This window comes from Buceros rhinoceros, unplaced genomic scaffold (genome assembly GCF_000710305.1).
Source record: "Buceros rhinoceros silvestris isolate BGI_N320 unplaced genomic scaffold, ASM71030v1 scaffold5570, whole genome shotgun sequence".
In the NCBI taxonomy this organism is placed as follows: domain Eukaryota; kingdom Metazoa; phylum Chordata; class Aves; order Bucerotiformes; family Bucerotidae; genus Buceros; species Buceros rhinoceros.
This window is the reverse complement of record NW_010387834.1, coordinates 95986-118528: the sequence shown is the minus strand read 5'-3', so window position 1 is coordinate 118528 and position 22543 is coordinate 95986. Positions and strand designations below refer to the sequence as shown.

General features: G+C 46.3%; 1 protein-coding gene across 1 annotated transcript; it reads right to left on the bottom strand.

The window, feature by feature from the left end:
* Positions 1 to 15065: 15065 nt before the first annotated feature.
* LOC104493606 (serine protease 55-like) lies at positions 15066 to 21018 on the bottom strand. The gene is given in 5 exon segments (XM_010136359.1): positions 15066 to 15322; positions 17716 to 17963; positions 18943 to 19069; positions 19072 to 19122; positions 20985 to 21018. Coding segments are annotated over 5 exon segments (717 nt in total).
* Between the last annotated feature and the right edge of the window lie 1525 nt (positions 21019 to 22543).

Here is a 22543-nt window from a genome sequence, read left to right as displayed (position 1 = left end):
GAGCAGAGCGCAGCAGAGGGGCAGGATCCCCTCCCTCAAGCTGCTGCCCACACTGCTGGGGATGAGCCCAGGACATGGTTGGCTTCTGGGCTGCAAGCACATGTTGCTGACTCATGTCCAGCTTTTTCCCCACCAGCACCCCCAAGTCCTCCACAGGGCTGCTCTCTAGCCCTGCATCCCCAGCCTGTGCTGATACCAGGGGTTTCCCCAACCCAGGGGCACGACCTTGCACTTGGCCTTGTTCACTTGAGTCTGCTTCTCAAGCTTGTCCAAGTCGCTCTAGATGGATTTCCTGGTGAAGCATAAAAACGGCAACCGAACAAAATCCTTCAAGCAGAATAGGTATTTCTTCAAGGTCAGCAAGTGTGACAGTACACCTGCCCTGGTACAGACCAAAACCTCATGGCTGTTGAAAAGAAAAAAAACCCCGGAGGCCACATTTTTGGTCAAGCTGCCCTGCCTGCATAGTGGGGTGCAGTTACAACCAGACTTTGGCTGAAGAACAAGGAAGTTTTGGCCCTCAGCCAATGAGGACTAATTTGACCGTATATGACCACAGATCAGATTTGACTAGGGTACAAATGGAGCCTCACTGGAGGGCAAATTTGAGTCGGTTCTCCTCGGAGCAGTGGGTCTGCAGTCAGGGAGTCTCACCTCAGGATGGGAAACTTCCTAAGGTAAATCCTCGAGGTTGAGAGCCCTTATTTATCAGTCAGTGAGTCCACATTATTCTGAAACTTAAGGGATCCCTAAGTCTTGTAATAATTAACCCCTCTTAGATCCTGAGCCTGTGCTTTACTAACATTGTGGAAGTTTTAAATTATTTTGATAAAAAATAAATCTTGTTAAATTTGCCACCTGTCCGATTTGCTTGTGTGAGTCTCTGTGACAGCAAGCACAACCACTGTGCAGAGCACAGATCCACCGCGCTTGAGCGTTCCCACATTGCAGGGAGAGGCGTGGTTGTATTTTTGGGGTGTGTTTAGGGAAGTCAACAGCTTGGTTAGGCATGTTGATGGCTCCCAACCTCCATCCTGTTTTCATCCCAAAGCCAGGCTCTCCTCCAGACCATAATTCACCTGCTTAAAGCATCTCTTCAGCCTGACACCCGAAGTGTTCAGCAGTTGGTGAACAAATCAAGTAGTTCAATACTGTCAGTAGTGTTTTCTGTACCAGAGCTATCCTCACTTTAGTTAACAACAGTGATTAATCACTATCACAATTGGTGCATCCCAAGAGACGTCCCTGGCTTTTAAATATTCTCGTGCTTAAAGAAGGATAAAGTGAGTCCTTAGTCTGAAAAATGAATTGTCCAGAAAACCACCTGGAAAGTCACTGGGAAATATGGGAACGGGTGCTGATCCTCTGCAGCCTCCAGCCTCCATCGCTAATCTACTTTGCTATCAATAAAGACACAGCCAAAGAGCTGACCAATGATTGTTGCCATATCCACAGGTGATTTTTCACTCATCATCTGGTAGGCACAGAAAAATACAAGAGAGAAATAAGCCCTCCGACATTTTGCTTGCATTAAAGTCAGACAGCTGAAGACACGTCCATAAAGTCAGAACAATCCATGCAGCACATGTGAAATGACAAACGGATGCCAGCGATCGTGATCTGTTAAACCCCTCCAGGGATGGGGACTGCACCACTGCCCTGGGCATCCTGGGCCAGGCCTGGACAACCCTAACACAGAACAAATTTTTCCTCAGGGCCAACCTAAACCTGCACTGGTGCAACTTGAGGCCTCTCGTCCTGTCAGTTGTTATTTGGGAGACCAAACCCCACCTCGTTCCAACCTCCTGTCAGGGAGTTGTTGAGAGTGAGAAGGTCTCCCCCAGGTCCCTCAGCCACTCCTCAGTGCACTTGTGCTCCAGACCCTGCACCAGCTTCGTTGCCCTTCTCTGGATGGCAAACATATATACACAACACACATATGCATATACAGAGCCCTTAAATTCTACAGAACTAAGTCAAAATTATTCTGGTATAATGGCTTTTAAATTGCTGCTCGCAGGAGCAGGGAGGTGTTTTTGTTCTTATCTCCTTAACCAACCACGCAAGCAGGGCCTGCCTACCTCTTCTCTGTCTCCTTGAGTACCCATATTCTCCTGGATCCTCTTATGGATATTTCCCTGGGTCTCTAAGCACTTCTGTGTCCTATTTCTCTTACGGGATCTGTTGGTAGAGGTGTAGTGCTGAGAATAAAGCCGGTATTTCGGTGCACTGCTTTCCATCATCATGCTCCCTGCAGCAGCCTCTCGGTTTGTTCAGTGAGCAAAGGGTCTTGCAGGAAACCTATTTCTTTTGCCCAGACTGCTTGATGCTCTCCATTGGGCTGACTGGACATGAGGAAGTTATCCAGAAAGAGGGAAGGGGCAGTAAGAAATGACCTGTAAATTAAGACAAATAGTGGACATTCCAATCCATAGCCTGAAGCATAGAAGTTGAGGTAGTTCAGTTGGGAAACTTTTCACCGAGATGATCTAAACCCACAAATGCAGAATACAACATGAGAAACATAGAACACCAGCGCTGTAAAGCTGAACAAATTAATGGGCCACATTGAAAAGTTAATGACAAAGACGATGTGCGGCACTTTGTTCTTGTGACTCCAACACATCCCCACCACATCTGTAACCAGAAGCGGTCCTCTCTCAAAACTCAAATGCCTTTGAGACGAAATACAGTGTCAACATGTCTTCATCAGACCTACAGCACAGAAATGCTAAACGAACATTTCCTTTCTCACCCTAAAAATTGAACAGTGGAGAGATACCAGCAAAGATGAATTCACTTTAATGAAGTTTATGATGTTTTAAACAAGGAGGGAAAAGTCTCTTTGCAGTCAGTTACTTTCCAGCTCTGTAGCTGGTCTTCATTTGCAGAATGGATGCTTCGCTATAGCAAAGCGAATCACTTCCAGTATTTCAATTTACAAGTAGGGAAACTGAGGCACAAAGTTTTATTTTTCTCTCCCCAAGGCTATTGAGTAAATGAGCAGCAGGATGGATCAAAACCCACGGCAGCAGTGCCCTGCTGTAACCGCTAAGTAGCATCACCTTCATTTAACATGGACCATTATCATCTTGCAAATGCCACTGATGGAAAGGACCTGCTGAGTCCTTTTGCAGTTCCCCGTAAGCGCAGGCTTTTTCCACGCCACGTGCTGTAGGCAAGAGTGCTTTATACAACCCCTACATTAAAATAATTCAAGCAGGAGGACAGCTCTCATTTCCTTTGGGGGAAACAGCTCTGTAGCTGAATAGATTGCAGCATTAAGAAATATCTCCTGATGTCCAGCCCCTGCCACAGCTTCCAGAATCTGTTGATATATTATTAATAGAAAGGAAAATAAATATAGGTATTAATGCCAGCAGACACTGTCTACTACTAATAGCTGCTAAAGTAATATATTCCCCTTGTTTTTAGCTTTTATTAGTCTTTTTGCAAAGGGTTACAAGACCCTTATGCATCCATTAGCCAGTCAGCCATGTGAAATTAATGTGGAGCAATTTTCATAAGCATTACTCAGAACTAATAATAATTAAGCATTATTTTCTGCTCAGATAACACAGAAAATAAAGTCTGACTTTTATGCCAAGAAGGGTTTGCATTAGCTTAAGGTAGATGAATTAATTCTCATTTACAAGGCTTCTCCACCAGCTAGCCAGAAAATATCAAGGTAATTAAAACCAATTTGTGAGGTTCTGTCCCATTGCACATTCACCGAGTTTTATCATTGCTGCAAATTACAGGTGCTTTTATGTTGTTGCTAAGGTGGGACATGAAGGAGACCTTGCTGCTTGCCTCCTTCCCCATCATTTCCAAGAAAAGCTACTTCCTTGTGAAGACCAGAACATATTTTGCAATGCACTTAGTTGCTGGAGAAGCAATGAAAGACCATGTGTTGAATGGAGGACCAGTTCAGTCCCAGCTTAGGGCAGGATCTGGACCTCGCAGCAGTGCATGTAGAAGAGAAAAAAAATGCCATTTCCTTTTGATTTACCACTTACTTGCAAGGGGTTAATATTGGCTAATGAGAAAGCCAAGGGGTTTCTGCAGACAGCATTTTGTGGAGAGCTCAGGAACTGTTCTCTTCAGCCAGCCAGACTTCCCTCTATTGCCTCTAACAACCAAACCTCAGCATCTGCAATCCACAGAAATAAGACTGATTCGTTATGTCACGCTACACCCACCAACACCAGCCAAAAGATATTTTTGCCTTTCTTCTAGTTTAAGGAGACACCAAATTTGACACGCAGTTATGTCCCAGCAGCTTGACATATGACCTGAGCAGCTGCTGTGGTCTCTGAAGATGCTCTTAGCTTGGGTCATCTGCAAGATAGACGATACATTAATCCAGCTAATAATTTGTCCAGCTGTAAGACACATTAAGCCGCAGCTATCTTGCCAACAGCTACGCTAATAATGCAAGCTAAGACCTTTCTTAGGGTTTCAGCTTTCCAAGGGGAGCAGTTCCTTGAAAATGCCACATCTTGACTTTGCATCTGAGCTTAGCAAATAACCGGGCCTCATGCACTCAACCAGTGTGGAAAATCCGTGGTTTTCAGAAAATTATGGCCTCTCTTTGCCATGTCCTGGCTGTTTCACTTCATTTCTCCTGCCTCTGCCTTCCTCCCCTGTCTTATTGTGGCATTTCAATTTAGTGTCTGTGTCCACAACTGTGCGACGGAGCAGGTTGACCCGAGACACAACTACACAGGCCCGCAGCAAAAGGATGAGACGGTAATTCTGACTCTCATTATGTTTTAAGAAGTCTTCTCTGCAGCAATCAGTTTACTATTAAAGAGATAAATAAAAGGAGACAATTCTCAAGAGACACCAGGTAGAAGGAATCACCCTGGCATTTGCACGGTTATCCACACCTTCAGTGAGGAAAGGTTTCCCCCGTAATGCCACAGGAGCTGTGAACAGGTGTTAAGATCTCACGGTTCGGCTTTTCTGCATGATCTTCTCCCCAGCTGATGATGCCAACATGCAACCACTTCATGGTGTTCCAGAGGTCCCTCACTGTCCACCTATGGCGTAAGGAGGGTGTTACAGCAGGATCAAACCTCAGGTCACTCGTAACAGCTGCATCCCACAGTCTGACTGGGGAAATCAAACTCTAATCTGAGTTCATGAGGATTTGGGAGAACAAGGAAATTTTGGACTCAGAATGTCACAGGTGAGCCCAGATCCCTGCAGAATAAATAGGTACAGAAGGTAAGGGGAGGAGATGAGTCACAAGTTCCAGCTCAGCACAATGCCCTGTCCTTCTCAGCCTTTTCCATACGCTCTCATGGTCCCAGAAGGATACCTGAATCCTGTCACCAGGAGACAACATTCAAGAGTGAAAAGGGACATTTGCTGTGACTGCTCATTCCATCCTTGACCTCTCTGCAAAACTGGTGCGTGTAGGTGCTGGGTAGCTGCCACTGTTAATTTTGAGGGCTAGCATCCAGAACATGGACAAGAGATGAACGCCAAACCTGACAGATCCTTCTTACGACCACAGGAATTTAAATGCAAACTTGCTCGCTACTGCAAGGGCGACCATCACTCACCCAGTGTGTGCAAGCCTACAAATGCACGTTGCAGCCAGCCTGCAAAGAGGAATATCCTCCTGTTGGCTGATGTAGACTGAAGGCCAACAACGCATCTAGTTGCCCATGACCTCTGTGTGAAATCTCTGAACAGAATCCGAGGGAGAAAAGAAACCAGCACGCAATCCACCCAGCCCCTGCTCTAAATAAGTTTCCTTCCATGGTGGGTTTGAATCTTTTTTCTACCCTGCCTCCAGTACATCTGGCAAATAAATGCAGGACCAACCCATTTCCCGAGACAGGCAGCATTCCCGGGAAATACTGTCCTCCTCTCTTTGCAACCTACCGAGACATGTTTCTGTCACTTATGTATGAACCTCCTACTGCCAGCAGCTACCCTGAGCTAACACACATTAATTCATGAGTGAGGAAGCGGCTGTAGTTTCATCTGCAACTCATCAGCACCCACTAAAGTTTATGGCTAAATTCCTACTCACTTCACTAGGTGCAGGGTTCAGGTCTTTAATACGTTTATATATTTTTTTTCTATTTTCCTTTTTGATTCAATGATCAGGAGGAAAAATTAAGATAAATACAGCATTCATAGAATCATAGAAACACAGAATCATTTAGGTTGGAAAAGACCTTTCAGATCATAGAGTCCAACTGTAAATTCCATATTGTTTGCACTGAAATGGTCTTATTGTAGCTACATGTTTACATCTCAGCCAGTGCTGCTGGACCCTCTTCAGACTCAGGATCTGAAGATGTCTCCTGATCCTTTTTCAGCCATGAATGCCCATGAATTGCACAAGTGACCTTGCAGTGACCTGGGATCCGTGCGTTATCAGTGTCCTTTTGGCGATGGCATCCTGTTTGAATGAATGAGCATCTCCGAGACTGCACAGACAATTAAATTACTGGGAATTTTACTGCTAATTCCCTCAGGGCAGGAACAGGCCAAACGTATTATCCTGGTAGCGAAAGGAAGGCGCTTCGAGCCTCCTACACAAAGATAATAAGTGAAGATGAGAGAGTGGGAGCCGTTCACAAGCCAGTGACGCATCAACGGCTGACTATCCCTCATCGGTGATCTGTCGGGATGCGTCACGCCGGCTTTTCCCAGTGCAGGAGATTTTTAGCACACCATCAGGGCAGGTTGGTTTCAGAGTGTCCCATTTGAAGGCTGGTCACATTTGAAAAAGACCTTTCTCCCAGGGCGCTTAAGCACCAGTTAATTTCTGATACCTTGTGACTATCCTTGGGGGGAAAAGTCTTATTGTGTTTCATAGCTGAGAAAACCACAGCAGAAACAGGACACAATTTGCACGAGGCAACGGCAGGGCCGGGAATCTCTATTTAAACCATACATCACGCGGTTTTCCTTTCAGATCAGATCTGCTTTTCCCTGTTTGCCTCTTGAACCAGGTTCATTTTGTTCTCTGCCCGGTTGGCAGGGACAGGGAGAGCTGTCTGCAAGGAGACTGTCAGCTACGGAAAACAACAAAGAGGGAGTTTGGCAATGCTGTGAAAACCCAGGCAGCAGCTGCAAATCCATTCCTCTAATTCACGAGCCCTGAGACTCAAATCCTGCTTCAGATCGCTTTCCACACGGGCTGAGCTGGTCTGCTTCATGGATGCAACTTCTAACATGCATTTCTCTTAACTTCAGTTATTTAACTTGACAATTTCATCACAAAGTGGGCTAAATCATCCTCTCCATGTGATAATCTCGCTCCCATAATTATAGCAGGAGCCCAGATGAATCAGTACCCTAGTTTTTATAGGGCTAAAGATAGAGAGAATAAACTCAGTTCTTTGACTCCTGAATATCCCTGTATCCACCTTAAGCTCTCAGAAATGCTGGCCCAAGGTTTTTGATCCTTGCGTAGGAGAAGGTGTGGGAGGGGCGAGTTTTGAGTGCTGGTACAATTATCTCAGCTCTGTGATGTTTCCAGTAGCACTAATTTAATGAATGCTCAGGTTAACGACTCTGAAGATCGAAGAACTTAATAGAGGCTGCTTTCAGCCTCCTGTATCCTGGTGGGGGAATACTTCTGGTCAGCAAGACATCAGATACCTGCTCCTGCTCTTCAGTCTCAGAGCCAAGTTTCTGGACACAAAACCCCCTAAAAATAGCATCTTTGCTTCTGCTGTATGTTTCTTGTCAACTGGAATATGAGTGAAAAGTGACCACACTAAATCAGATCTGGTGCTGAACTCACGCCTTCTACAACTTCCACAAATGCAGTTAAGCCTCTCATTAGCAGAGGTGAGAGCCATGAGACATTCACTGGTAAATAGTTCTGGTTTGTCTAAGAACTGTCACCAAATAACAAGGCGCTTCGTTCACAAAGCTGATCAAAAGTTTTATCCTTTTCACTGTGGCCAAAGCCTTTTTGTGAACATCAGACGCCTTTCTGCTGGCTTTAGCAGGCTTTGGATCAAGGGTGCAATCTTTTTCCTTTCTTATTTGTATCTGTGTCTGCAACATGGTAATTGCTCAGAACGAACATGTCCAGCACATAAATCTGAGGTGGGAGAAGTGCTGGGGGAAGAACAACCCATCTGATACTCATTAGGTGGATACACAAACCTTGCAAGTCTTTGCTGGTTTCATTTCATGTTGGTAAGCTCTGTGTAAATTGGAGAGATCAGCATGTAAATAACAACACGTGCCATGAGAGCTGCCCTGGCTGCAGGGAGTAAAAGGCTTTTTCAAACAGATGATTTCTTTGGTTATTTCACAGTGATCTTTAGAGAAAGGTGGAGGGAAGAAGGCTATGGCCATTTTCAGTGTGCAGGTATCAAAAATGAAGCAGATGACACAGAGCACCTGGACTCCTTCCATGGGGTCCCTTTGAGATGTCAGGTGAGAGCCTCCAGCTATTCCATCCCTCCATTCCCTTACTGTAAAATGGGAGGACAATACTGGCCAACTCCATCCACACTGATGTCAGCAGGGTCCGTTAGTAACTATGGTGGCACAGACTTAAAGGCGGTTGTAACGCATTTGGCCAGAGAATCACGTGGTCCAGTCTCCTGTCTCTGACAGCTGTCCGTAGCAAGTGCTCAGAGAAGTAGAATGAGAAACATGGCAAGTATTTACAGAGCAGTATTTACATCACAGTGGTTAATAGCCTCAGAGACATCCCCATCCAGGAAGTTATCTAATTGCTTTTTGAATCCATTTATCCCTTAGGATAAATACCCGCAACATCCTGGTCAGTGACTTCCATAGTTTCATTATCTGTTGGATGAAAACCCCACTTCCTTCTCCTTGTTTTAAATCTGCTGCCTGGTAATGGCCATCTGACACCCCCTCGTTCACGTGTTTTGAACAGTTGTGACAACACCTCTTGACTGTCCTCTCCTTGCTGCTCATGACCCCATTAGATATAACCACATGAGACATGTTGGGACAGGACAAGGGGCGATGGGTTAAACTGAAAGAGGGAGTTTGAGACTAGAGAGAAGGGAGAAATTGTTTCTGCTGAGGGTGGGGGGACCCTGGCCCAGGTTGCCCCGAGAGGTGGAGAAGCCCCATCCCTGGCAGCACTGGAGGTCAGGTTGGGTGTTGGGGCTCTGCTCAACCTGCTCTAGCTGCAGATGTCCCTGCTCCCTGCAGGGGGTTGGACTGGGTGAGCTTGGAAGGTCCCTTCCCATCCAGACCAGTCTGTGATTCTATGATCTATAATTACATGATTCTATGATCTCTTTTACAAGCCTCAGAGTCCTGCTCTGTTATTGCCCTTCCCACCAGAAGCCATTCCATGTCCCTGTTCATCCTTCCTACTCTACCTTTCTCTTTTTTAAAACTCTAAACAGGAATCGCACACAGAACAGAAGAGGTAGGCTCCCAAGATCAGTGCCCTGGCATAACACACATTTGTTTTTCTACCTATTGCTTTCCTAATATTTCATAATGCTCTCATTGCCTTTTTGACCTCCACAGAGCCTCATGCTGATGTTTTTGAAGGACTATCCAAAGTTACTCCAAGATCTTCTTATGTGGTAAAAGCTAATTTAGAGCCTGTAATTGCATGCGTACAGCTATATTCATTGCTTTTCCTTTATCAAGAGTGAACTCCAGACACTTGGAGTAATGAGATCCTGCTGCACCTTGGCAGAGTTAGTTTAAATTTTGACCACTCTGAATAATGCTGTGGCATTGGTCATCTTGGAGTCTGCCCTCCTTCAACATCAGAATTCCTTGCACGGATGCCAACGCAACTCCCCTTGTAAGTCTGTTCGCTGGCTAAATCCTTCCTCCAGGTTGCCTGCCTTTCAAACTGAAGCCTTTCTTCAGGACAGTTCAGTTTCTCCACGAGGCTTTGGTGAGAAATCTCGTTAGAAGAGTTTTGGAAATCTCAGCGTGTTGTATCAGCTGGATCACCCTCTGCCACATGCTTGACTCCTTCAAAGAATTCAAATCTGCCTCTGAGTCATGACTTTCCCTTAAAGCTGTGTTGACTCACTGTAATGAGATGCGGCTCCTCTGAGTCATCACACCCATTCCCCCACTCCAAGGGCAAGCACACAGTAGGGTTTTGTGTTCAGCTGGATCCAGAGATGGTCTGCTCCCCACAGCTTCACTCACCAGGCACACAAAGTAATGCTGGACCCCATTGCTGCAAACCAGCATCGGTTTACAGGGCCAGAAGCTACAACAAGGAGGAAGAAAGCAGAAGAGACACGTGACATCATTGACATCCCAGGTTCTTGCAATAGGAAGGAATGTTTTTCACAGATTAAAGCCACCACAGACTGAATGTGTTCACTTGTCTGCCCATATCAGAAAATGATCAAATGATGAAAGCCCTATAAAACCACGGGGCACAGGAAAAGTGTTCCAGTTCTTCGGAGCTGCACATCAAAGCACCCTTCAGAAGCCAATGTAAGAGCCTGCAAATGCAGAAACACCTTTCTACTGCTTTGTTCTGGGGCTTCCCAGGATACCTTCCTCTCTTTACTCAGTACTCTTTACTTAGGGAAAACCCCCCACCTGGTCATGTTAGCAACAGTTCGGTGATGGAGAATCCACCACAGAGACGGAGGGTGGATTGCTGTCTTCAGTATTCAGGTAAGGTAAAATAATGAAGTAGTTTTGTGTAGTTATGAATACTTTGGACTGAGATGTGGTTAGCTTTGACTCCTGGCCTCCAGGAGATCTTTGTTGGCAGGCAGAAGAGCCTATAACCTCAGACCTTGTACAGATACTCTTCATCCCTACAGACTGCAAGCAGACCATCATCTATCCACCTCCGTTTGGGTATGTTGAACAGCCCGAAAGAATGAGCACGCTTCCCTGGTTTGTGACCTTTTCCTTCCATCTGTGACAATTTACCTATACAGACCAAATTTTCATTTGCAGACATTTTCATCAGAAAATTCGATTTCACGTGCCTTCCTTTGCAGTTTTGGAGCCATGTTAGCATCAGTAGAAGGATACAAGAGCTCATAAGTGGATGCAAGGTCTTTCGTCACTTCTGCACTGGGTTAGCACTTGTACACACAGACAAAGCGAGGGTGCAAGGGGTGAGTTCAGCTCCAGACTCATCACCTCTCCTTGAGTTTCCAGTGCAAGTCTCAAGCTCCCATTGCAGGCACTGGGGTGTGGTTTGAGATGGGGGCAGTGGGATGCCAGCGAGATATTCTGGGATATTCTGGAGACTGTCCTGTCTTAGAACCACGTGTCTCCCTGTGAGCTAGACACCTTGGGCTTGCTTTTAGTTAATGAGGAGCAATAAACACTTGTATGGGGATTTATTTCATTTTAAAATAGATGGATGAATGAATTACGTGTCAGAAGTGGGTTTTTTCCCCCTCTTGATGGAGAGATGATTTTTTAGGTGGCTATAGAAAAGACATTCTTATCTGGATGGATAAATGCCACCCAGGGTTGCACGACAGCTACTGCTATCACTATGGCTATGAGGGGTGAGAGCCCTGAGCATCCCAGATGCTGTGAAGGGCGCTTGCCCTTTCCAAACTGCTGACAGTGTATATGGGCAGGACATATTACAGGTGAAGGAATGGGGTTCTGCTCTGCCAAAGAAATTAAACCCAGAGCCCTAGCTGCATCCTAGCATCATTTCAGACATTTATCAGAGTTGGCCAAGATCACCTCCTGCTACAATCAGTGGAAGGGGATAGACACCTTCAGCCCATAACTCAGATCAGCCCTGCACCAGGGGATGATGGGCAAGGTGAAGCTGAGCTGGAACCATCCCACTGCTTGTTTGTGACCACACAGTGATTCCTTCCCCCAAAAGTCAGCCCAGGGACTGGGCCCCCCTTCATCCGCTGCTGACCTGAACTGTACGTGAACTGTGACTTCCAGCTGAACGCACTCTGTCCTAATCACCACGTCAAAGAGCTACCCCCACAGCCCTCCTTTGCAGAAAGTCTCTGAAATATAATTGGGCCATTTGCTGAATTTCGTCTGGATAGGCCAGACACTGAAGAGGCATTTGCTTTGTGAGTTCCTTGTACTCTAATTATTGTCCATGTTACCATTGCATCAGAGCCTGACAAAAGATGCTTAAGAAAACAAGGAATTAGATATCAGTTGTGGTTCATGGGGTCATGGAAGAAATGTAGCACACAGGAAAAATAACACATAGGCAACGTCTAGCGTCTGTTCTTCAGCACTTGCACCCCGTGAACATCCATTAATGTTAATGTTTATGACTAAATAGAACTATAAGTCAATTACAGATCCTGTTAGTGTTAATTCTCAGTCAATCTATATATTTGTCTGCAGAACCACTGGGGAATTCAGCATAGAGTAGATTTTTCTTTTTAAGTGAAAGGATTTTTTTTTTAAAGGTATTAAGGCAGTGGTCAGTAGAATAAAACTTCTACACGATGCCTTGGTGAAGACTGCTGTGTGGCTCTAGTTACCTGTATAGCACAATATATAAAGCTTGCTGCAACAAGGAGAATCTGCCACACAAATGGCACACCACACTAACTGGGGTGGTGACCCTTTGGGTTCAGAGCAGGATCATGTGCACTTACAACCTTGGGCCTAGATACAACTTGCCCAACTTAGCCTGGCTTTGGATATGAAGAAATACAACCTGGTTCTCAGCAAAACTCAGAAATGCTTAACAGGAGGCTTTTATCTACTTCATGTCCAGACAGATCATGCATCTGTGCAGTGCCTGGCTGCCAGGTTTACTGTGACCATGTCACAGCAAGCTCAGTGTCTCCAGGACTCGTTCCCTGACCAGAGTTCTCTGCCTTGTCTCTGCTGCTCCTTCCTGGCCTCTAAGCTGAGATGCCAAGATCCAATGTGATCCTGCTCCATCCCTGGAACCATTCCAGGTCAGGTTGGACAGGGCTCTGATCAACCTGCTCTCATTGAAGATGTCCCCACTCACTGCAGGGGGTTGGCCTAGATGACCTCTAAAGGTTCCTACAACTCAAATTATTCTATGATTCTACTATTCTATGACCGTATTGTGGGCAGCTCCTGACCCATGGAACAGCTTGAGCTGTGTCTGGAAACCATCCAGGAGGCAGCTGGGTGGCATAGACAAAAACTGTGCCCAGGTCTGCTCTACCCCCTTGACAGGATTTAGGTATTTTTAAACCTGGCCTCATTCTCATTTGACATAAACCCTGTAATTTTTATAGACAAGCATAGCTCGGTAGATTGCAGTCTACGGTGTGCTTTGCTATCTGCCCAGGGCAGATGAATTGGTGTCCAGCAGTCCATGCTGCAGAGCAAGCATCGGGTTTGGCCCTGGTCTCCCAGATCACTACCAGACAGCCATGGGCAAGCCATCAGATTCCCAAAGCAGCCCAGCAAGGCCAAAATGTGCTCTACCCGACTTCAATCAGCGCTTCCCAGAAAACCATCCGTCTGCAAAATGCCTCCCCTCCAGCAAATCAGTAAATTCTGATGAAAAGTCCTGCCACCTGTTTGTCTCCTGAAGAGCTCCACCAGTCAGGGGTATGGTATTTTCTTGCTCTCATTATTTCGGTTTGCAAGACATTTCTGCCTGGTCAAGCTTCCTCTAAAAGCAGGCAGTTGCTGGGTGATGAGCGTTATCACACATGCGATCGTTGTGTACTTCCCCTGCTTAGAAAGCTCACATTTCCAGTTCGTTTCTCAGAAGACTCTAACATTGTTATTGTGGATCAAAATAGCACCCTCATCAGCCTTCTGAATGCAGGAGATTCGTTTTGCTGGGTACAAGTGCTCTTGCTGTTTCACCAGCATAATTCAGCCGCAGAACTTACGGCTGGGCTGGGAAGTGCATTCTTTAATCATGTTAATGCTATCCTGTGGCAGTTTTCTTTTCAAAATTTTTTGATTGAATTTAATGGAGGTGAAAGTCACTAGATGTTGCAGAGACAGATGCTCTCTGGCTAATCAAAAAATGATTTTGCAAAGCAAACTTCCCCTCCACTGCCCAGCTACAGGCCCAGCTCACAGTGTCCTTCCAGTTCAAGGTCCCTGTACCTGCTGTCTTGGCCTAAAGGGCAGGAGATTTCTCTCTGTCCTTGTTTTAGTTCCCTCAATAAATGATTCCTACAGGATGAAGTCGTGCATATGCGCGTCTGCCCATCTGTCCCTCTGCAAACATGCGCATGTGCCTGAGAAAACCTTTGCCCAGTGGAGGATGGAGAACTTAGTCCTGAAGCAGAGGCTGCAGGTGAGTCCAGTCCTTACCAGGCTTTGAGAGGAAAAGTGGTTTTGGGCTTTCAGACTTTGACATCAGGAGAGCGATCCGGAGGGCGGGGCATGTTCTAAGGACACAAGTACTGAATGAGGATTCCTCACATTTAGGTGTTTGTGTCAGCTCTCTCCCCTCAGCAATCCCTAATATAAAATACTGCTCAAATTCTTTATAATTTAGCTTGAAAGGTCCATCGTCCCACATCACTGCACCCACAGACCAACCTGTCATGGCAGCAAAGGAGCCAAGTCCTCACCTGAGAGAGATTTCTAATATTCAAACAAAACACTCCTGGGTTAAATTTTCCTCCCAATTCTTTTGCTTCAACCCTCCTGGACAAACGTTCTTGTCTCTTTTCAGTATTTAACCTGGTGATAGAGCAGCACTGCCTGCCCCAGGGGTGAGGGGACACCAGGCAGGAGAAGGACACAGCCCATGCTGTGGTGAGCCCTCTCTGCAGGGCTGTGAGACCTCTCCTCCCATCACTCCCACCACTGCACAGCTTGGCCACAGCAGACACTGGGTTTTTGAATTGCTGTGATGTTACAGTCCAAAACCCTGTGCTCAGTCCAAAAGTGTCTCTTGTCCAAGGGGATTTTTCCCTCGCCCTCCTTTCAGCTCAGGGTTTCTCTTGTAGAGCTCCTGTCTTTCTCACTGCAGGCTGATCAGGGCAGTGGAGAGAGGTCCATCTGCTCAGAGAGGTGTTTTCTTTCCAGCACCACCACTGCTTTCCAACCCTAAGAGACCTGCACTCCCTCTCACCAGGTCAATATGCTTTTCCAGGCAGTTCCTTGGCCCCTGGGCATCCTGCCCTGGCCTCCTACAAAGCAGCTTTAGCAACTCCAGGAAGCCATGGGAAGGACCAGTGTTCATTCTTGAAGCGAAGATGCTTCTCCTGCAATGTCAGTGTGTCACTGTGGGCAGTGTGGCTGTTGGGGAGCCTGTTCACCTGGCAGGTGCCTCTTTCTCCTTTTGTTAGCTCAGCACACAGCACATACTTCTCCAGCTGTGGGATCTGCTCCAAGCACTGCTCCCTGCTGATGAGGTTCATCTATGCCTTCTGCAGCATGTGGGATGCTGGCATCACAACCATCAACCAACAAGCGAGAATAGAACAATTAACAAAACCTGCAGAAAGCTCAGACTTGTGAGGGTGAAACCACAGCTGGAGACTAGCCCTTGGGACTGCTCTTAGCTGAATTTGTAAAGCATCTCAGGGCGAGAGGTTCTCAGAGCACAACAAGATGGTCTTGGAGTCACGGGGCCTTACGGGGGCTGTCCAAATGTTAGTGAAGATAAGTTTATGCTTTGGATTTTATGTCAGCCTAGGAGGTGGGTAGGTAGGTGAGAGAGGGGAGGTGTTAAGAGGCAAAGCTGGAATCCTGTGGAGTGGAGACTTGCTAAACAGGATTTTTAAAAATCACTTATTTTTGTAGATGAACTCTGGTACAGCTTTTGGGAGTGCTCTCCCAAAGGAATGGCTTATCCTGTTCGTCTTGGTGGTGAGCTGCACTGTACTGCTTGGGCTCTCACTCATGTTTCTGGGGAACTCAGCCTGAGGGACTCATTGCTCAGAGAGGTTGTGGATGCCCCATCCCTGGAAGTGTTCAAGGCCAGGTTGGACAGGACTTTGAGTAACCTGCTCTAGTGGAAGGTGTCCCTCCCCCTGGCAGGGAGGTTGGAACTAGATGACCTTTAAGGTACCTTCCAACCCAAACCATGCTGTGATTCTATGATTCATGGAGTCCTGTGTGAGCTTGCAGAGGAAAGTCCACTGAGCTTTCTCCGGAATATGGAGATCTTGTCAACCCCATGCTCTCCTGGGGGGCTGTGAGGCCATGCCTCGCTCAGGGGACCAGCTGTATCTTTCACAGAGTGGCTCTCAGGATGGCAACACACAACAGAACTAACAAACAGCTTTATTCTTCCCTTGAGACGGGAAAACAGAAATCACAGCAGGCACCAGCAAGTGACAAAAAGACTGAAGAGGCTACTTGGAAACCCCACTCATTTCACCCACATTTCTCTTTAAAGTGAACCTGAGTCTGAAGACTGAGACTGACTTTTGGAGGGTGTTGCTGCTGGGGAGGAGAACTAAAGATATTCAGAAATGCACTCCTTCTTCCATGTTTCATTGAGTTAAAACCTCCCAGCACCTTTGGGAAGGTGGGACTCAAAGAAAAGATCTAAAAGACAGAAAGTTGTCATTCCCTTTCCCAGCTAAGATTGGGATGCTCCATGGAAGTGCCCAGAGATTAAAACGCTTTGATGTAGGCATCTGCAAGGATGTGGCTCCACTTGTGCAGGTCTAATTGACTGCAGCTGAGGGGCAGTCAGCCTAGTACTGACAGATGTCCACCTGCAAAAGGCTGGTAGAGATGAGAAGCGATCCATTTCTTCTCCACAAAGGAGCAATGCCACACCATCGCACATCCCTCTCACCAAACTCAGCTTCTGCTGCTTTTCTTCTGAAACATCCCCCAGGCAGAAGGGGTGTGCGCTGAGCACATTGGCCTCACGCAGGGCACAATACACAGAGCAGAAGTGATGTCAGCTGGGTCCACACACCAGAATGAGACTGATCTCTGGAGCCACGCCATGCACTGTGCAAAGAGACTGGCTACACAGAAATCCTGCCAAGCTGCAGACTGACTCTGTTTTTCTGTTTCTAAGAGCACGTTACCTTGGTGAATTGGGAGAACTTCACAGCATTTTGCTGGGCATTACTGTTACGTGAGGCCAATGAAGCCTAAGAAGGAAACTGCAGAGTTTCGGAGAGGACACAGTAACCCTACGGAGCAGAAGAGCGAGGATTAAACAGGACAATCATCTGCTACCTCCTAAGAGGGACTGTTAAGCCCCAAGGCACCACCCTGCCCTCTCCATCCTGATTACCAGTTTTCCAATAATGAAGCCATTCATTAGCCAGTCGGTGACATTTGGTCAGGATAGCCATTTTGGGTCACAATCAGTGCTGGAGCTGTTTCATTAGTGTTTAAATGAGAGCAATTAGCAATAGCAATCACTGTTGTAGATGAGTGAAGAGGGGTAGTCAGTACCACTGAATCAATCTGGTTCATGGAGGCATTAAGGTAAAGACAAACTTAGACCTTCATTTCCATTATTCCAGACCACTTCAGACCCAGACTAACCTGCCCACCAGGGTGGAGCTTATCTTATTTCGGATGCCAAAAAAATGCATATGAAGTAGGGTTGAGTTCCTGCAGAGCAAAGGTGGTTCTAAGGCTTCAGCTTGATCACACGTGCTGAGTACCAGGACTTTGCTCTGGGATTCAGTAGGTTCTTGCACTGTACAGAGAACTGGTGGGTGGCCACGAGGGTCTGGATGTGTTTGCCGGATGGGCAGGGAGTGGAAGTCAGTGTGGGTAACCCCTATTAGGAGAGAATATCTTCGGTGAATGCATAAAAACAGCCTCTGTTAGCAAATACATCTCCTGACAGCATCTCACCTGCACTTGTGGTTCCCCACCCAGCAACCCAGCAGTATTGCCACGTGTTGATGACATTCATGAAGGACAAGCAGATGGGGATTTTCTCATTGCTGAACTCAGTGGGAGACCTCAGCAGGATCAGAGCGATATCATTTTTCATGTTCATTCTGTCAAAGGTTTTCTGGAGGATCAGTCTCTCTGGCTCATGTTCTTCCAGCAGGAGGTTGAGGTCAATTCCCACCACCACAACACTGAGATCCAGAGGCCTCATAAACAGACACAGTGTAGACACAAGACTTTGTGTTACAAAGGTTGGTATCTCCTCCAGGGTAGGGTGGTGCTCAGCAAATTGCAGAGGCAGGTTAGCTAAAAATAGTGCAGAAATCTACCCTCACTCCTGGGCAAAGCTAATTTTCAGGGAGAGAGGCACAGAGGTAGAAACAGATTATAAATAGCCCAGTTGCTAACGAACAGATGGACTGGGCTGGAATTTCTGGATCACTGTGCCCCAGGCTGGCTGCTCCAGGCTGCGCTGCCCCCAGCCACTTGCTCCAGGTTGCGATGCCACAGGTTGTTTCTCACCAAGCAGTCTCAGCTCTCAGACCCGCCCAGTTTTGGAGGGGGCTCATGGAGGGCTGGACTCTGCCCCTGAGTATCGCATGAGGTTTATTTATCCAGAAACTGCTGTCTTAAAATCAGACTCTCCATGAGGTAAAGGTGATTACTATATGAAAGCAGAGGTAATTCGGGGGTTAGAATAAGCTGGAATCGATTACATCACTTTTTACAAGGTACAGCAAAATGTGTAGACGGACAGAAAATGCTTGGGGCCATCAGAACAGCATCATGGGCTTATTTATACAAGGCTGCTCAGATCATCCTTCAAAACATTTTCCTTCTGCATCTCCTGCTTATGCAGATTTCTGTTGTAACACCACCTCTGATCAAAATTGGCCTCTTTTCCCCAAAGGAGACAATTCTTGTTTTCAGAGCTCTCTTCCTGCCTCAGCCAAGTGTACGTTGCACTTGACCCCCATCTCTGGAAACAGTCCAGGTCAGGTTGGACAGGGGTCTGAGCACCTGCTCTAGTTAAAATGTCCCTTCTCACTCTCACTACAGGGGTAGTGAAGTCCCTTCCAACCTAAAGCATTCCATGATTCTATGACATACATATCCAACACCCACAAGAAGGAATGTTATCAACCCATTGTGCCTGGGACGTCCTCACTTCCCTCGAGTACTCGCAGCTCTTCTGCAAAGCAAGGGGCTGCAGTTAAAATCCACAACGTGCTGATTATCCACAGATGTTTCCCCTTGCTCTGGATGCCAAAATGCCACAGGAACTCCCCACCCTTGGTACATCCCCCTGCATGATCCTCTTGCCAGCCTCTAGAAAGGACTTGTAAGATGATTGGAGGCCACGCTCTGGGTACAAAATGAGACACATTGCTCACGTACAGCAGTGCCACTGCCCAGGCTACTAAACTAGAGGGACAGGAACCAGCTAAAGCTCTGGTCTGTAATTATCCATGCTACTTGATCTCTGCCAAAGCTCCTCGCATCGCTGTAGCCTCCTCAAACCTATGTTCTACCAACAATGCCCAGGCAGTGTGGAGGCTAGCAGGGCCATAGACCATTTCCCATAGGCAGGTTGGAGGAAATTCTTGTTTAGGGAGTATGAGTGGAAGAGTTCAGTACCAGGCTGTAGTACAAGTCATACAAATGTGCCATCAGGTATGAGGAATAAGACCAGGCCTATTTCGTTTACCAATATGTGTATATCCTACAGGGTTACTAGTAGTTGCACTCTGCTGGTCACTTCTGAGCATAAAAAGTTGAGGAAAAAACCCTGCATTGATGCTGCAGATCAGAAAATTTAAACAAAAGAGGGTTAGGAGCAGCATTTCAGTCCCTGCCTTGTACCAATACTCGTTGGCAGCACTCAGAGTAGTGATGCTTCTGAAGACACCTCAGGACATCTTCCCCATTCCATGTTCTTCTCTCCAAAGACCTTATCTGCTGGTCTTGAATCAGCTTTCATCTTCGACTCTGAGAAGAGCTGAAGCCTCTCAAACTCTGAATTAATTTTCTCTTCATTTAGACCGTGTCTATGTTCTCAGAAGAAAGATGCAGCTCTATGTTAGGGCAAATTTCAAACAATGCCAAATCAAACAAGGAACTTGAGGCAGCCACTGCCACCTTCCTTGAAGGAAAGGGTGGCTCACAAACCCAAATCCAGTTTAAAATACCAATCCATGAGACTGAATCATTAGCATTTCACCTTTACCAATTCTATCCCTGATACTCTGTATCTTTAGCAGCAACTGCAAGGCCAAAATCCCCTAAAAAACCTGTAACTCCATAATTAATTCTGTAACAGCGTAATATTTTGTGCCAGTTTTAGCATCAGTGGACCCATCAGGACAGAACTTTACTCATCCAGGTTCAGACTTGAGCCCGGCTTTATTAAGGACAGAATGGTGCTTTCTCCAAATACCTTCCAGCTTGATTCAGAACAATAACTATAGTGTGGAGTAGGAGGACAGGGAGGGGAAAGGACAGAATGGAACTGAGCAGCATTTTATGAGCACCCGAATGATTCAGCATATGAAAAGTTTTGCCTTGTACACTCTAGAAAATCAGGAGTTACGTGACTGAAGTCTGAATTGCGCAGAGGTTAAGAACGCACAGGAAGAAAGCAAGACTTTATTTTCCTCTCTTCTTTGCTTTTATGTCACCTCATGCCTAGAAAATTAGGCGAAAGTGTTAGTTTCCTTGACAGCGAGCTCTAGAACAAGTCAGTGGCACAACACATTAAGGACAGGCGAGCAGTTACCACAGCAACTGGAAAACCTGAGTGTGATGTGGGCACATTGTGGGGCGTCTCCAGAAGGAGCCTGAAATGGCAATCCTGCCAGAGGCCACTCCTCTCAAGCTTGCCTCAAGGTATAAACCTGCTAAAGGGACAGATTTCCTCTGGCTTTTGAGGTGGGAATGAAGTCAGGATCAGCTGAGGAGCAAGGGAAGATGGGGAGATAATTTCTCTGGCTCAGCTTTACTGCCTGTTGCGGAATCTCTCAAAACGGGGCAGGCAGGTATTGAAATGACATTTATTCTAACCAAAATCGTTCAGCATTCTGACAAATATTAGTAAACTCCAGGTTTGGATGTCTGTCAAACAGAACTAACACTATACAGCCGACTTAAGCTTAATTTTTAGGGATGACAACCCAAAATGCGCACTCACTCATGCAGTAAGGTGAGGGCTCCCAACCTCGAGGAGTTACCTTGGGAGGCTTCCCAAGCCAAGTGGAAACCCATTGCTCCGAGGAGATCTGGCTCAATTTGCTCTCCAGCGAGGCTCCATTTATACCCCAGCTGAATCTGATTTGTGGTCATATATGGTCAGCGGTCTAGAATCTTCTTTTGACTGAGGAATTTCCTTGGCTGAGGGCCTTGTCTGTCAACTGAAGGGCCTTGCCTTCCCTATCCCTCAACCAAGGTGTATCCATGACTACAGTTACCTAATGGCTGGGCCCCAAACCGCAGCTTTCAGTTTTAACACTTTCCTTTCTTGGTCTTTATTGCATGGGTGCACCTGCCACACCGCCTGTCTTTGGATAAAGCAGGCAGGACTTTAGCAGTGGATTTACAAGCCCAAGGAATGACTATCTGATGCACATTTCAGTTGCTCTAAGCTTGGAACAAGATCTGTTCTGCTGGAGAGTTACAGCAGATGTTCAGATAGTTGTTTCAGGCCTTTCCAAGCCTGAGCTGGTGAGCAGGAAATATCAAACCAAGATAGGGAGAGGAGTGCCATAGAGAGCTATCCAAAATGGTGTGGATCTGTGTCTCTGGGTCGCCACCACCTGTCCCTCAAAAACAGCTTTATGTGCTTTGCTTTATGTCCTTTACGTGCTTTGCTGCCAGGAATTGACACATCGAGGTGGGCTCCTAAACTTTCCCTGAGGAAAGCACATCTACAAGAGGACACACCAACGACACATGCTCTTCAAACTTGGTGATTAAGACAGTCTCCAAACCAGGAAGCATATGAGAGTCTCAAGCCTATACCTCCCACTGCTCTGGGAATTACTGCAAGACCCAAGTTGCATGGGTGAGACAGATCCATCCCCATCTCTCCCATTGAAGCTGTTTGTCCCAGGACGCCCACTAGGATATATAACGTATAGGATCTCGTATCCTGAGGGATAGGGTATTCCATAGGATAACCCCTGCATCCCCTACATCCTTTGGCTGTAGCTTTTCTTCTCCACTTCGAGAATCCCACCAATAAAATGAAGATGTCTTTTGCCTCCTTCTGGCTGTTCTGCTCTTTTAACTGGACACATGCTGGGGCAGAGACTGCCCAACATTTCCTTTGCCATACTAAGCTCTGGTCTTGGTGGGGGCTCCACGAGCTATCAAAGTACAAATAATTAATCAGAGGAATAACTGTGTTACAGTGCAGCCAACACGAATTCAACTCCTCTGTACTGTCATGCACAATAATACAGATGTAAAGGCCCTGGTGCTTAATTAGCAGGCTGCAAGCCTTTTACAATATCTGATACTTTTTTTAGGTCTACCCAGATATATACTTAGAGCCATGGAACACTGACAACATTTTTCTTTTCTTTTTTTTGGTAATTTATTGTAGTGCAGGAAACAAAAATTATTTATTTTTTGTGTTTATACCCTTTTTGGAATTGTCAAAAAGAAGTATTGCATTACATGTTTTTAACTTTTCTTATTAAAATTGTTTCAGAAAATAGGCACTATAGTGATATTACATATTGCTGTGAAAGTAGATTTGTGAGAGAATTAGTGATCGTACAAATTCACC